Source organism: Tamandua tetradactyla, chromosome 18 (assembly GCF_023851605.1).
Source record: "Tamandua tetradactyla isolate mTamTet1 chromosome 18, mTamTet1.pri, whole genome shotgun sequence".
Lineage (NCBI taxonomy): Eukaryota > Metazoa > Chordata > Mammalia > Pilosa > Myrmecophagidae > Tamandua > Tamandua tetradactyla.
In genome coordinates, this window is record NC_135344.1 from 76,162,397 (window position 1) to 76,177,985 (window position 15,589).

Sequence of the window (15,589 nt, forward strand, 5' to 3'; positions counted from 1 at the left end):
CCAATGACATGATAAGCCAACCACAACTTTTTTTTTATTGGATCAGAGGTAAATGCTGAGCAGCAGGGAATCAAGACAAAAGGAATACTGCTGACACATTCTCTTAGAAGTAAGAATAGGAAGCTGTGCCTAAAGTCTAAAGTTAGACTAGGCTAAAGTGTTTCCAAGTAGGGGGTACATGTCATCGATAAGGGAGGTTCAAATCTAAAAATTTGTTTTGGCACCAAAAAGTGATGCTAATTTGACTTCTACAATTTAACTGTGCCACGTGCTCTTTCCTTCCACTGTTTCAGCAAATGTGCCATCCACTCGGCTCCTCCGAGGGTCTGCTACTGAAGAGCTGGCATTCTTGTGCTCTGCTAGGAGGTGACCTTGACGGCTGAGCAGGCCTAGGCAGCACCCTCAACCTGAACTAGTGAAGTAACAAATATTTACTAAATATGTGCTTTGAGAATGTGAAATTCTTACTTTTAAAGTTTAGTTTCTTACGTTTTAATAAAAAGAGTTAATTGATCATTATTTTAAAAAGCAGATTAACCTAGGTGCATGTTTGTATACAAATACCATTTCCTTTCACTTAAACATCTTCCCAGTTGTCCTTTCAGAAGTTCTAGTCTGGGGCCAAAGTGTGTGGATCTCATGTAACTCTCTGGAGTAAAAAGTTCAAATAGTTTCTTGGAAAATTTTATAAATGAGATTCACCCAATACATTTTTATAAAGTCCTTAAAAATAGTCTTTAAAGGAATTTAAACATTCCATAATCAACAGGGTTTTCCCAGTGGGCCACTTTCACATGTACCCACTAACAAACCGTTAACATGCATTCTTTTAGTCAACTAGCAACGTTTATTTCATAAGTAGAAGTATAAGCCATTTACTAAACTGTAAATTTTAATCCATTAAAACCACTACCAGAGCAGCTCGGAGGCATTGCTGTCAGTTTACTGCTGAAAGGTGCTGCAATGCAGCTGTCACGCTGTCATAGCCAGGCCATTGTGGTCCTGCCCACAGATGCCTGCATGACCTGATTTCTCAAACATGGCCAGCAGCGGCACTGGCTGGCATTGCTAAGCACACCAAATTCATAAAGCACAGACCATGCTGCGGCGGGCAAGTCGAGAAGTTTCAGATATCCAATGCCACGCCCCCCCCGCCCCGCCCCCTTTGTCAACACCCACCTTCCTCATGCAGGTCCCTTACCAGGAAAACTACTGCAAAGAGACATCTGGAAAGCCTGTCAGTAGGCTAATTTTTTTGTAATTTTAAAACAGCTAGACAATCTTTTTTCTTTTAAAATTCATTTATAAAAATAAACAAATTTCAGGTTGAGATCTTAGGTACCAAATTGTGGACTAACTGGCAGATGTGGCAGCTGCACTTAAAGTTATGAACATGCAGGTGATGATATGTGAGCTCCAGCTTTTTCCCTACAGGGTGGCCCAAAGCCAGCAGCCTATGCTGTCACAAACCTCTTCAGTCAATCCTGACACTTGCTCCTTCCTGACAAGCTTTTAGCCTTCCTTTGTCCCCAACTCCCAAGACACTTTAATTCTTAGACCTCCAGTATAAACTACTAGTTGCCACAACACATTCAAGACAGGAGGCAGCGTCGACTGCCCTGGGCAACCACAGCGACTCAGAGGAGCTGACTGCTCACTGGGGTGGCAGGTTATTCAGATGCTTTGCACAAGGCAGGCATAAAGTTCCTCATTTACTCTTTATCACAGGACAGCAATAACGTACAAATCAGGTGGACAGCGTTAACAAACCTCTCTAGGCTTTGTGCAGGGGCCCTGCCTCCAGCTGTCTGGGGTCTGGGAGGGCTCTGGGTCAGGGTGGCCATTAGAGAGGAACACTGTCAGGTGCAAATGCCAATATGACTTACTGCTTAGAGCTGTGCTAACGTTGACACCTTTGTTAGGTTGATTTCCAAGGTGAGAAGCTCTTTGCCTTAGTCAGAAAATTATTGAAGTAACAGTAAAGAACTGCACTAAGGAAGATGTTTCTGGCCTTCAAATCCACACATACAACAAAAGTAAGTTTCAAACTCCTGTCTGCTTTCAGTGCAAACGAGCAGCAGGTTGGCCTGCCTCATTTCACTGATCAACATGAACACAGCATTCAGTATGCAGAACAATGTGACGCAGCAAACATCTGACCTAATGCAAATTCAAGCCTATTAAATAAAACCACGGGGAGGAAAGACAGGCCGGTTCACTGTCCTGCGCATCGGTGCCAATTCTGGACACAGAAGCAGCTGCAAGGCACAGGCTCAGACCTCGTTGATTGTCCTCTCTGAAGGGCAGTACTCCGAGGGACCAGGAGAGGACATATAGAAAGATTGTGTTTTCCTTTTTAACCGTGCTCTTTTGTTGGCCAACACTAGGCTACGCCGACTCGAACTGATGATTTCTGAAATAAACTTTTTGCAGTCTACACACACCTCCATAGTGCTCCAGCCCTCCATGAGCTCTTTGGGAAACTGCAGTTCTTCATCTGATTTGTCCATAGACTTAGATTTTGAGGAGAACCTAAGAAGAAAACAAAACAGACTCAGTATCATTACTTGTATTTTAACTACAATACTAAGAAGACTGTATGTGTAAAAAGTAAATTTGTTGCCCCAGCATTATGAAATCGGTGAGGATGATTTAATTGTTATGTTCTTCCAAAGAGGAATTACTTAGGGGCAAGATGCAGAAATATTTTAAAAAAGGAGCCAGGAAGTATGTTTTATTAACTCTTGGTTCTTCTGGTTCTTTTGGTATTCAGGACATTCACCTGCTTACCATACATAAATGGATTGTGAATTTTAACTCCCTGTGGTTTTATTTAATAGGCTTGAATTTGCATGATGAAATAAAGTACAAGCTACTAAAGTTCTACTGGTGATTCAGCAGGTACTTTCCCTTCTTTTTTTGGTAGCCCAGTAGCCCAGTGTCATGTCTAATGGAGATAGTTAGCTGGGTAGTGGGTCAGACTATAGGAAACTTAGGTACATTCATCTTAATCCTATGACATAGCCTAAAAATTTATTTTCTGCCAGCTTTCTTGTCATTCGAAAGAATACACTTCTTGTATTTATCAGGTATGCCTCCCCCTCCCCAGCAATTCTCTATATTTGGGTGGTTGGCTCTTTGGATTCCAGAGAGCCAGAGTTAACTATACTAACATTATAACTAATGTTTTTTGAGAGCTTTTTGAGATAACTAGGAATCATCTGTTCACTCACCATTTTAATTAAACCAAATAGGAATGTAACTAGTAATACGATAATCTGTGTGTTCCGAGTAGGGACAGAAAAGAAGACAAGCATGGCTTATGGTCAGCCCTGAGTCCACTGATGACACAACTCATAGAGGTAACCGTGCAGAGAGAGGGCGCTTGCTGGGCTCTCAATGTCATCCCCACTACCAGTACTCCTCCCTCACAGTGGGAGGCTGGGGCCACCGGGCACCCAGGGCTTGCTGACCTCCCTCCATCTTCCTTAAGGAACAGAACTAACCATTCCTACAATTCAATGGAAAGGGGTTGATAATCATTTTCTTTATGTTGCTAGCTTTTGATATAAAGCTTTATTTCTGCCTTTACAATAGCAAGCTAAAGGTATGGCAGATGGTTGAAAACACTGGAAGTAGAGAAGGACTGGACAGTTTTTAAAGAAGATTTTAAAGTATACAATAAACTAGCTATTTCTAATGTGGGAAAAAATAGAAACTATGAGTTTAAAATGCTCTTCAAATAGCTAGATATCACCCCTTGATAAGTTACCTTTGCTTAAGTCTTGGAGATTTGTTTGTAAGTCAAAACCAATTATATTAAAACCAACCAACCACCCAAACCCTCCTTAAATAAAAAACCATCACAGTCCTCAAAAGAGATATTCTTCTTTGACACGGGGTGCTTTGAAGAGCACCAGGCCTCTTGCTCACTTGGCAATGCTTCGAAGTGGCCGATGGTGGCTGGTGGAGGGTTTTTCTGGTCTCATAAAACTTTCCCCTCTTTGCAAGGCAGAAGGTCCCAAAGAAAAGATTGGAAGAGTGGAGTATGGCTTTGATGGCAGTCGCATCTAATATCCCAAAATAAAACCAGAAATGAGCAGTACTGTTGGAGATACAGAATCATTAAAGCTAACACAAATTATAATTTAACCAAGCTTAGTTTACCTTTTTGCAACACTGTGAGCACACTGGCCTGTGTACAAAACAAAAAGGATTACTTGGTATGACACCATGGCTGTTACTGGAGAGCTAGAGAAGCAGTGGTTACATGGCTGTGAATTTCTAACAGTTAATTGCAAAAACTCTGGTTCTTCTATCAGAATGTAACAAATTAGTATAACTGTAAATTGCCAAAAAGACAATCAATCTAAAACTTCACTCTTATATAGTATCCTATAAAGGGATCAACTTATATCTCTTTGGAATTTTCTTATTTGGCTACCTGGGAATCATATGATAATCATGTCTATTTTTTCTGTTCACCATGACATATTACTATTAGAATTAATCTTGCTTATGTAAAATAAGATGCAGAGAAACATTTTCCAGGTGTTTGGTCCACTTTTAGAATAAATCAATATTCCTAAAGTCCTCAAAGATAACCTGATATAACACAATAGACTGGGTCAAATCTAGAAAAATGAAAAAAATCAAGGTTAACAGGTATTTCTTTATTGCTAAATCTACCTTTTCATTAATTACAAAATACCTACCTCTTACAGAATTGACAGGTATAAGACCAGGTGAAGAAGGAGAATCTCCTGGTTCGGCAACAAAAGCAGAGCTAAGATTGAAAATTTAAAAGGAGAAAAAGAGCATCATCAGTATTTTCCTTAAATTAGGTAAAGTGTTTGAATACACTTTAAATTTACATATGAGGGAAATTTGGTAGACAAGGGGAGGAAGAAAATTTGAAAAGCCTGTGCTTCTGGTGGGCTGTAACTGGCCCACATCGCTATCAGTTTACTATGGAAGGCAATGACGGCACAGCTTTCAAGTGCCCCGCCATCACAGGAGCAATCTGAAGGTTCCAAAAGGGTCTGGTTCTCTTCCTCAGATATAGTTTCTTTGTAAGTCTTTAAAAAGTATAATGACTAAATACAGACAGGTTCTATGAAAGTATACCATTATTTATTATGGTGGTTGTCAAATCTGCCACAGGTATTTATTTCTATGGGAAACACAAAAATAGTCCTCTTGTTAGCAAAGCAGAAGCAGGGACTGTCTACTAGCGTGAACACAATGTAACCCCTGAAGTCCCTGGAGTTCACCTGGCTGACGGCTCTCTTTGGAGACAGTCTCTATCTGATTGTCCATCCTTCTACCTCTACCCTAACCAGTGATACCTTTCCTTTTTTCAGGGCGGTGTAGATGTCTTTGTATTGTTGGTATTTTTCCAGCTCTGCCTTCACCAGGACCTGGCGAATATGCATCACTTCCTCCACAGTGAGAGCGAGGCATTCCACTGGGTAGCAGAATTCCTCCTGAAATCCAAAATTCCACAAGTGAGAAACTCCCACCTCCTTGTCTGGGAACTGCAAAATTTCCATCCGATCAAACACCTCATTAGTAGCTCCAGAGAAAAGAAGCTTCCCCATGAAAACTGGAACAGATCTGGTTCACTCTCAGGCACCACGTGAATTTTAAATTCACTAAGACAACAGAGTGGAAAACTTCTGTTGACTATGTGAAACAATTATCGCCTATCAAAATTTCTGGTACATGAAAGCTCCTTGTACTTGCTCAGATAGCTTATAACTCCATTCCATTAAGTGGAGCTATATACATACTTATACAATGAATCTTGAAAAAAATTTTGTTGTTCTGAACAATTTGTATCCATTTTATCCTATGATCACACAAAGACATTTCTTAGTTTTGTGCTTTAAACTATATGTTGGTAGAGAAATAGCAAATCTATAAGATTGGTACTGTTTTAAAAACTGGTTTGTGGTACCCAGAATAGCCCAGAGGAGATGGTTAGTAATTTATACTGAGAAGCATTATTTAGTGGCCAGTTACATCAACACACCTTGACAAATCCTAGCGGGAGGAGAGGAATTTGAACTTTAAGTTATGGATGTTGTTTACATTCAAAAAGCAAATTCTGAGGCTGGACCCACAGTCGCGCAGATGAGTGCCATTACTTTTAAACAAGTGCTGGGTGCAGAGCCAGCCCTGGGAAGACATGGGAACTCATGAATTTTCATGGGAGCTGATGTAACTGAGCCCAATGAACACAAAGCCTCGGCCCAGCCACCCGCCTCCAGCCTGCGTTTGATTGGGTCAGCGCAGAAAGAGCGGTCCTGCGGTTGTCGCCGGGCCTCACAGGGGCCATTGTGGTGGCGACACGGAGACCTCTGTTCTCAGTGCCGGTGCATTCTGGTTCACTCCCAGCAACAGCACTGCCGACTGGCATTCTGGAAACCGGAGAAGCCAAATAAGAAAGCACAGGACTGCGCATGAAGTCAGTGCACACAGGCTAAACATTCTGTTCTGTCTTTCAACAGGAGAAAAATAAAAACAGATCTACGTTGCAAACTTGACAAACATTAGCATTTACTAAAATACACAGTTTAAAGAATTGCTTCTGACTAAAAATCAACCTAAGGAAAGATTAAATTTGCTTAAAATGTTTTGGGAAAAAAAATCCTACAACTGAATTTTTAAGATAAGGAGCTTAGAAACTGAAGGATGGGGGTGGGGACAGTTTGTTTAGAAAGACTTCATCAGCTATTCTTAGATGCCCAAAATACTTAAAATAAAACAGCCATCAACAAAATTTGTTCGTTCAATGGGAAAAGTTTTTAAAGATAATAGGATTAAACTGGCATGTTCCCACTCTCCTCCATTTTGCTCCAGTCTGAGAACAAAGGAACTGCCCTTTGGAAGGTGAGGCTGCTGGCACGTGGGCTAGCAGTGCTGGCCAACACACCTTAAGGATGGCTTTCTCAGCCTTCTGCAGCATTCAGAAGTCTTCCTGCTCTCATTTTTATTCATCAGTGATATATAGGACTGTGGCGCATTTTCACTGACAAAATTGCTGAGTTGCAACAAAATAATGTATTAGTCTAGCAAATAACCAGAGAATTGCTACTTGAGATGTGTTATCATGACTGTTAAGAAGATAGCAGAGTGCCAATTTAACTAACTTTACCAGTAGGGACCTGAGCTGGTAAACATTTCAGGTAGACTGGTAATTCTTTTTTATTTGCAGGAATATATTAACATGCAATAAATTTGACAGCTTGTATTTTCCTCTCTTCAGTCTTAGGTCACAAAAGGGCTTAGTTAGGCATACTGCTTTGAACCAAATGCAAATCGAGTACTTCATAGGAAAAAGAAGGAAGTTATGGATTTTTCCCCTTTTTTTGTTTTTTTAAACAGACTACCCTTTAGTAAAATAATTTTCATGAGGTCAAATGCTAATGTTTTAATTTGGAGTTTTCCAAGGACAACAAAACTTTAATGCAACATGAAAGAATATGACAAATGGTTTCTAGAATATTTTAATGATGCTTTTCAATTGACACAAAGTATTAATTCAATGCACCCAGCCAAATTAAACTTTAACAGATCTTGCTGAGATACTAATGCTCCGAAATGTACAGAGCTCTTTGAACTCAGTCAGGAGTGAGAAGCCAGGTCCCCTACCTGCACCCTTGTTCTGTACTTAGTCACCCAGAGCGGGCACCAAGTTCATTTCAGGGGTCTGAGGCTGACCAGGAGGTGAGGACCGTCTCAGCACAGTGCTTTCTCCCGTGCTTCTCTGAGTTTAAATCTGACTCTTAGGCTCAGTGAAGGGAAGCTAAATAAAGGTTACAATATGCTACAGGAGCCAGTGTACCTTTAGAGCTTCCCTTTATGCATGTCACTAAAATGCTGAGTTTTTATTCAAAATTTTGCTTAGATTTTAGATTTTACAATACAAAAGGGGTGACACAGAGAGATTACAGACCAAAACTTATAAATTCAGTTACTCCATCTCCACAGGGAGATGGAGCAGTCATGTTTTTTATAGTAGTCTTGATTAGCAATAACTTCATAATTAAGTACCAGATATTTGAAAATTATCCAAACAGCCATTAGTTTTTAGGTTTTTAATAAACAAAAAGAAGGCAAACAAAAATAACAACTATTTAGTTTAATTGCTCTTATTTTTCTTCAAGTTAAACTTTAAATGCAAAGTGAATCATTTCTTTGCCTGAAGTCCTGTGTGGACTCAATGCACATATCTCTACTAGGAGGGTCAGAAATAATGCTGGAAGATTGTCACTAATCAATAGCAGGAGGAAGGATAGGAGATAAAGTCATCCCTCCCACATGGCCCTATGTTCGGGCCAAGAAGCCAGATCTAAAAAATCTAGGAAAAAGCACCAACATTCACCCTGGATTTCAGTACAAACAAGTAGAGAAAACAATTTGCTGACTCTCATTTACATTCAGGGTCTCCTTTCTAAAGCAAGATGGGCAATAAAGAATGACAAAGGAACCAGCTGCTACACTTGTCAAGGACCTGTTCAGTAAACGGAGGCTGCAGGGGCCTGGAATGGGTGGAACAGGCAACTGACAAATGCTGGCCTCGGGGACCCGCCACACAGGGTGCAAAAACAAAATGTCCAAGGGCTTTTTACTTCAGTGGAGTTCAGAAATTATTATATTTTCTAAAAAATGTGAAGGTGCAAATAATAGCAAAATGTACTTGATGCAAGAATCTCCCCCCAAAATGTAGATTTATTTAAAATAACTATCAATAAAACAAAAACTCAAAATTTCTTTCTCTAGAGAAGTAAAGTGGTTTGTTGTAAAAACCACAGGTGTTGGGGAAAAGAAAAGTTCCCTAAATCCTGGAGAGGCACATTCTATGGGCGTGCAGCCCAACAAGACTGCAGCCTGGTGGGCAGGGAAGGACACGACCTGGTCAGGGCAGGTGGAGCCCCGCGCGGAGGGTGGGCAGAGGCTCTCGGCGTGGGGCGCGGCACATCCTACTCAGCGCTCCTCCCAGGCATGGCAGTTAGGCCTCCCAGAAACAAACGCTCACAGGCCTTCTCATCTGATGCTGCATTTTGAGTTTGTTGTCCTTTCAGAGTTATTCTCCTCTCAACTGAGACCAGAGTGTGATCTATGCATCCTACAAAAGATTTGAATCAACCATCAGAAGCAAAGTGCCCATCTAAGCTGTTAATTCTTGCAGAGTGCTGTAGCTGAGGTATCACTGTCAGAGATACAGAGAGGAAATAATTCCCAGAACCAGCAGAAAGAGGCCAACCTTTGAGGGTTTCCACCTGCTTGTAAAAGCTCTCTCACACAGATAATACATAGCCCCTGCTACCCCAAACACGGCTGCTTCAAAAGGGTGAGAGCTGAGCAGAGAAGCTGTTTGTATGGTAGAAAAAAGTGGTCGGAAAGGCGTCCTTGGCCAAACACTGGTTATCCTAGGAACCTGAACAATAGATAAGGAAAAAGAAAAATGGTGGGGAGTGGGGGAGAGAAAGGGGAAAATAATGCTGACAAATAGTGATTATAGATCATGAAGGAAAAACAAAACAAAACAAACCCCCATGGAGGGCTTTAACAGCAAATTCACAACGTTTGTCTGTGCCCACATCCTGCACCTGTGTTCCTCGAATCAGTCATCAACGCATGAGATCGTTCCCTGAGAATCTCAACATCACACAGCAAAGACTTAAAACGGGGATTTCCCACACCTGTTCCTGTGACCGCTCGTCCCCGCATGCAGCTTGCTGGGCTGCTGGACAGAGGCTTGCTCTTTCTGGGGCAGCTTGGGGACACAGGTCAGTGAGCGGAACAGGCTGTGCCTGCCAGGAGCAGACACTTACAGACAGGTCCCCTTTCACCTCAAGGTGGGCAAGCATCACTTATTTGACCAAATGATGAAGAAAGGTGTATTTTTTAACATCCCAAGAAAGAGAGGGAGGTGCAATGAAAATAACGATTATTAAAGAACAAAAGCATTTCTGCCATCTTCAGTTGTGGAGCTACAAATACAAAACGATACCGTTTTCTAAAATGCACTTAGATTTTCAAATTAATTATCACACTTAAAAAATAGTACTTACCAAGCTAGAGGGCACTGCCACAAAAAGTGTGATTTTTAGGGATTGGCCAAGACAAGCTACTAGCATGAAAAGCTGTTACTTTGACCTGGATGCTCATTTTGTCCTGCTGTGCCCAGCGGCACTCTGAGGGAGCCACAGTTTTGTATGGACGACATGCCCCTGCCCTACAACCTAAACACAATATAGTGTTAACTAAAAGAGCTTGCCTGCTGCCGCCCCACAAAATCAACTCCCTCCCTTCCTCCACGCTAAGAGTTCACTTTCCCAGGAGGGGTCACTCACTGGCCTGTGGTTGTGGGCTGATGGTCTTTATTGTGATAACTTTTGAATGTCATTAGCTGAAGCTACCTTTGTAAAATGATCTGATAATTTTTTTATATCAATGATGTTCTGTATTTAAGGCTAACCTCAATAATGTTATATAACCACAAAGGCCAGGTACATAACTGAATGATAGACTGTCTTCTAGCAAAAGCTGGGTGAAGAGAAGAATATGCTAATTACTGGGCTTATGAAAAAAGTCACAAAAGAGTTACTGCTCACATATTTTTAAGTTGTGATAATAACAGTATATTTTACCACAGCTACAACTTATTTACATGAGCAAAAGTCTTCAGATTTGAATGTGCCTGGTTGGAGTTCTGCTTTTATGTTGGCAGACCTCTGATGAGACTCTTTCCTCAAATGGCAGTATTTTGGTAGTTTTTCTAAGGAGTTAGAAGACTTCTATCAGGAAGTCATAAAGTCATTAGTTTTTTTATTATTCTGTTTTGCAATACAGGTGATGTATCAAATTTCAATACTACAGGCTCTACCTAAACTCAACGTTCTCATTGTAATAGGACAGTCCCCCTCTACTTTGTCCTCTTGTCCCTCCCAGGGTGAGAGGAGAATATCTGCTGCTGCTTCATTTGAACCCCTAATGATTCACTAAAGCCTAAAAACAGGATTAAACCAATTCTAGTGTTTTTTATTCATGCATATCAGGAAAAAAATTAGATAAAGATGTTTTTCTTATTCCTGGGTATCTGAAAAAAAACGAGATAACAGACTGTATGTAGAATTATTGATTTAAGCATTGCATTACCCCTGCAACTCTTTCTGAAGCAAAGTGGGACTACAAGAGACTCTATGGACCTCCTTTTGCTAGTGGGTCTGGCAGGACTAACTAGTTTTTCTTGGCAAGGGGCCTCATGTGCTCTGTTCCACTGTCCTGGAAGTTAAGTTTCCACCAAATGAACCAGAACTCTCCTGGAAAACATCAAGTATCAACTTTGGATCCCAATACCAGGAAGTATACTTGAAAGCAATGTATAATGGTAATGGATCGAAATTTTCCCATTCTAGTTCTTCCCCAATAAAATACTCTACTGTAGTCAGACTCTGCTAAGAGCTTTTAATTAGTATTTAATAATTTTTAAATGAATGATTATCCTTTGTAAGGAAGAAAGTGTTTCTTTAATAAGAATCTGTATTTTCAACCACTGATAAATGTTCCAAGGAAAAAATAAAAAACTACTCAAACTGAATAAAGAATGGCCAAACTTCATTTAGGTTATTATTAGGGTTTTAGTTCCCTCTAGTTTTAGAGAGTGTTTTTCTCCTGTAATCCTCTCCAGAAAGCTAAGGACCCCAGGCCTCCCAGGCAGCCCCAAGCCCCCTGCAGACCTTCGGTTACTTACAAGGGACCGGGAGCTCTGCTTGGACACAGGCAGGAACTGCCTCACGCTAGTAGGTGTCTCCTTTTCAATGGAGTGGCGTCTCTGGGGAGGCTGCCGTCTCTCAGGCTGGGGTGTGGATGATATGGGCAAGAATTTCGGAGGCTCTGAAGATTTAACCAAGTGAGAACAATTTAAACCAAAATAGAAACCGCAGATTTTGAATTTTCTAATAGAAAATCCTTCATCATTTGTGACAAATAATGCATTCAAAGATGATGCGTTTATTTCACTGGAGAGGTCTATTGCGATGGTAATCCTCAGGGGTAGACTCTGAGGTGTGTTATAGAAGAATCTCTGAGATAAACTTGCTACAAGAAAAAGGAAAAAAAAATTCAGTGATTTTAATAGTCGCTTAAACACATAAAAACGTAGAATAAGTACAGTATCAGATTTGCACACACAAATGTCCTCTTGTACTTTCCACAGAATTTTGCATTTAGAATCTTAGGCATTATTTTAAAAACATGTAAAAGTGTATATGCTGTGTGGCCAAAAAGACTCCCAAATCATTACAAAATTCTCAAGTATATGCTTTATTTTCACCTTTTTAAAGATAAAACAAGAAAACTCTTTCTTCTATATGTATATCAGACTTTTTTTGTCCTCAAGTTTGAATATAAAAGCTCTAACTCAAATTTCAAAAAATAATCATCAACTTTGATGTTTGCTGAGTACCACTACTCTCTGCCTAATAATATTTTGGGACATGATTTAAATAAAGGAGACTGTTTTAGGATCTGAATGGTTCTGGATTCACCTTTTGAAAATTTAAGGAAGACACTAGAAATGAATTATGCTGCCAGAATTTTATTTAGCACTACCTCCCACGATGTCTGAAAAGTAAGGCCACTTCATGCAGTGGGTGCAGGGAAGGGAAAATCAAAACAAAGTCATATATGAGCCATCTATTTGGACTATACCACCAAAAGGAACCACTAAAGGAAAACCAAGCACATAAACCATAGTCAAGAAAAGATACAGAAATCCATTATTTGATTTAATTAGGTCCCTATTAAAATTTAATGGGCATGGCCAAATAATTACAAATGAAAGCAAGGTCAGGTCAGTTCTTATTGTTTTTGATATGATCTGTTTAAGAAAATCAAAATATCATATCAAGAATTTTAACCATTGAAACCTCCGTGTGTATGGGAAATCAGTGTTCTAAGAGTATATTATATAACATATAATTTTTTTTTTTCTTCTTGCATGGGCAGGCATTGGGAATCGAACCTGGGTTTCTGGCATGGCAGGTGAGAACTGTGCCTGCTGAGCCACCATGGCCTGCCCCATATAATTAATTTTAATCTTTCAAAATAATCCTAAAAATAAAAAAGATTATTAAAAGCATTTAGAAATCAACAACTTTAGGTATCTATGTTCAACACGTACCACCTGAAGAGTTATAAAGGTGCTGTTACTATCTACACATTTATGTGGGGGTATGTGTGTGAGTGTGGATGGGGGTGATGATAAGTGTGATTAGGGCTTCTCATGTAATTAACTTCAGGAAAGTAGAGAATAAATCTAAATATATACACCTATCCACCCACCCATGCATCCATTCATCCATCCACCTCGGTTGCTTTATTCGCTGCAACCAAAAACATAGTCTGTAAATACAAATCAGATTGATGTCTTCTAAGTTAAGAGCCTGAAGCCCAGTTTAGCTCTACCTTATAATGTAAGCCCAGGAAAATAAACGAATCTTGCTGACACTGACCAGCAGAACTCCAGTTAGTTCTTTCCACCCCAAATAGCCCCAGGGCACTTTGGTAGCCATGCTCTCAGTCCAGTGTACTTTGTAATGGTATAAGACGCCAGTTCTCTGGGAGGTGAACACTCACTTTTCCGTGTGGACAAAGCTTCCAGCCCGGGCTCATCCAGGAAGGAGGGAGAAACGCTACTGCTGCTGGTGGACTTGTGCATTGCTTCTTCCTGAGAAAGGCAGGGCAGAAAGAGAGCTCTTACGGTGCACAGGGCTCTCGCTGCTAATAATAACATGCAATTATTAAATTCTTACCATAACATGGGCTTCGAATTATAATGCTGATGGTGCAAACTGAAAGTTGTCTAAAATGAGACAGGCATGGTTGAATCCTGGCTTTGTCCTTTGTTAGAGTGATGGGACACTGAACAAGTTTCTTATTTCTGTTTTGGCATTTATAAAAGAGGGTATATAAATAATATCAACTTTTCCATAGGTTATTGGAAAGATTGGGATAATGTGCTCAAAATGCTTAACACATTACCTGGCACACAATGAGAGTAAATGGTAGCTAATATTATTATTAGAAGAATATTTACCCATTTATGAAAGTGAGAGACTAAGCTCCATGAAGGGAGACAGCTGTGTTAGTTTCATCTGCCTACTGCCAAACCTATCGCTCAGGAGTAAGGTAAATATTTATTGAGTGAATGGATGATAAAAAGCATTTCATGAAATGTCATATGAATCTAGATAAATATCTTCATTGTGCCAAATAAAACTTTTATTCCAGTGAGAAAAAAATCTTAATTTGCTTTAGATTATACCAAAATGAGGCACAATATTTATTTGTGAAATATTTACTTTCTACTATTTGATGAGACATATACATTAGGTAGAAGACAATTGATTTCCATTGTAATATTTATAGAAAATGGCTGAATTTTTTTTTTTTTTTTTTTTGGTATGGGCAGGCTTCAGAATCAACCCTGGGTTTCTAGCATGGCAGGTGAGAATTCTGCCACTGAGCCACCATTGCACTGCCCTAAAGATTTTTTAAGTACAGAAAAAACTATGTAAATACATTCATTCATGAAATATGTGGGATAAATAGTGAAAATGCCCTTTGACCTAAGTCGCTAAAATGACCTTAAGAATTAGCCATTCTCTAAAAACCGGCCTTACCTAAAACCTATGGCTGAAATCATTATTCTCAAACAAACTACAAGACAAAGAATTTAGGTGAAGAGTAAGAGAAGGAAAAGGCTTTGTAAACCATACAGCTCAAACAAAGAAGGCTTCAATGGTGACACCCCACACTCGGGACTGGGCAAGACTGAGCAGTATATGCAAAAGCCGTTATTCCAGATATGGTTAGGTCACACAAGTCTCCAGAAAAAGCAAGCAAGTAATTAAAAGGATATCTTTCTGCTCATAGAAGGTCAAAAGGAAATAAAAGCCAAGAGTCTCTCTCAAGAAAATAAAAAAGAAGTAAAATACAGAATTTCCCAAATTATTATCTGATGGGGTAGGTGTTCCCTGATTTAAATAGCAGAATCTACCTTCCTGGCCCATATACTTCAGGCCATTTAAAGTCTAATTTTTTTAGTGTTAAGGGAGAAAGAGATTATGTTTCTTTCTTCACAAGTGGAATGTAGTTGTAAAATAAAATTCTGTATATTGGAAATATTGTCACACTTCTTTCCATTAGAAAAAAGTGAAAGAAGTCATTCTATAAATAGTCAAAATGAAGTCTTTTTTAAGCAAATGGAAACAATCAATAATTTTAATCACGAAGGTTAAAATTCCAAAGAACTGGAAAACACGAGGAAGACGCTCACTGTCTGGAAGCGGTGGTACAAGGAAACACCTCTGCATTTTCGGTATGTGCCCACATCTATACCCAGTTTAAAACATGTCAACATTCAATTTTATACTCAGTGTGTCTCTTTAGCTTTTACTTTGTATTTCATGTTCTCTTTATATGTTTTTTTTTTTTTGCATGGGCAGGCACCAGGAATTCAACCCGGATCTCTGGCCTGGCAGGCAAGAAGTCCGCCTGCAGGGCCACCGTGGCC

General features: G+C 39.8%; 1 protein-coding gene across 17 annotated transcripts in view; it reads right to left on the bottom strand.

Annotated features, from left to right (window-relative positions):
- Positions 1-1,156: 1,156 nt before the first annotated feature.
- The window catches only part of SPIRE1 (spire type actin nucleation factor 1), a 362,107-nt gene continuing 347,674 nt past the window's right edge, over positions 1,157-15,589 (bottom strand). For 8 of the 17 annotated variants that reach the window (XM_077136035.1, XM_077136036.1, XM_077136039.1 and 5 more), the window contains 8 exons: positions 13,651-13,741; positions 11,765-11,907; positions 9,272-9,445; positions 5,349-5,486; positions 4,716-4,786; positions 4,168-4,195; positions 3,934-4,070; positions 1,158-2,532 (listed from right to left, as the gene is read on the bottom strand). In XM_077136035.1, coding sequence (XP_076992150.1) covers positions 2,274-2,532; positions 3,934-4,070; positions 4,168-4,195; positions 4,716-4,786; positions 5,349-5,486; positions 9,272-9,445; positions 11,765-11,907; positions 13,651-13,741 — 1,041 coding nt within the window. In that variant the 3' untranslated portion in view covers positions 1,158-2,273. Of the gene's footprint in view, positions 2,533-3,933; positions 4,071-4,167; positions 4,196-4,715; positions 4,787-5,348; positions 5,487-9,271; positions 9,446-11,764; positions 11,908-13,650; positions 13,742-15,589 lie in introns of all 17 variants that reach the window. The other 9 variants (XM_077136029.1, XM_077136030.1, XM_077136026.1 and 6 more) reach the window with 3 other exon arrangements.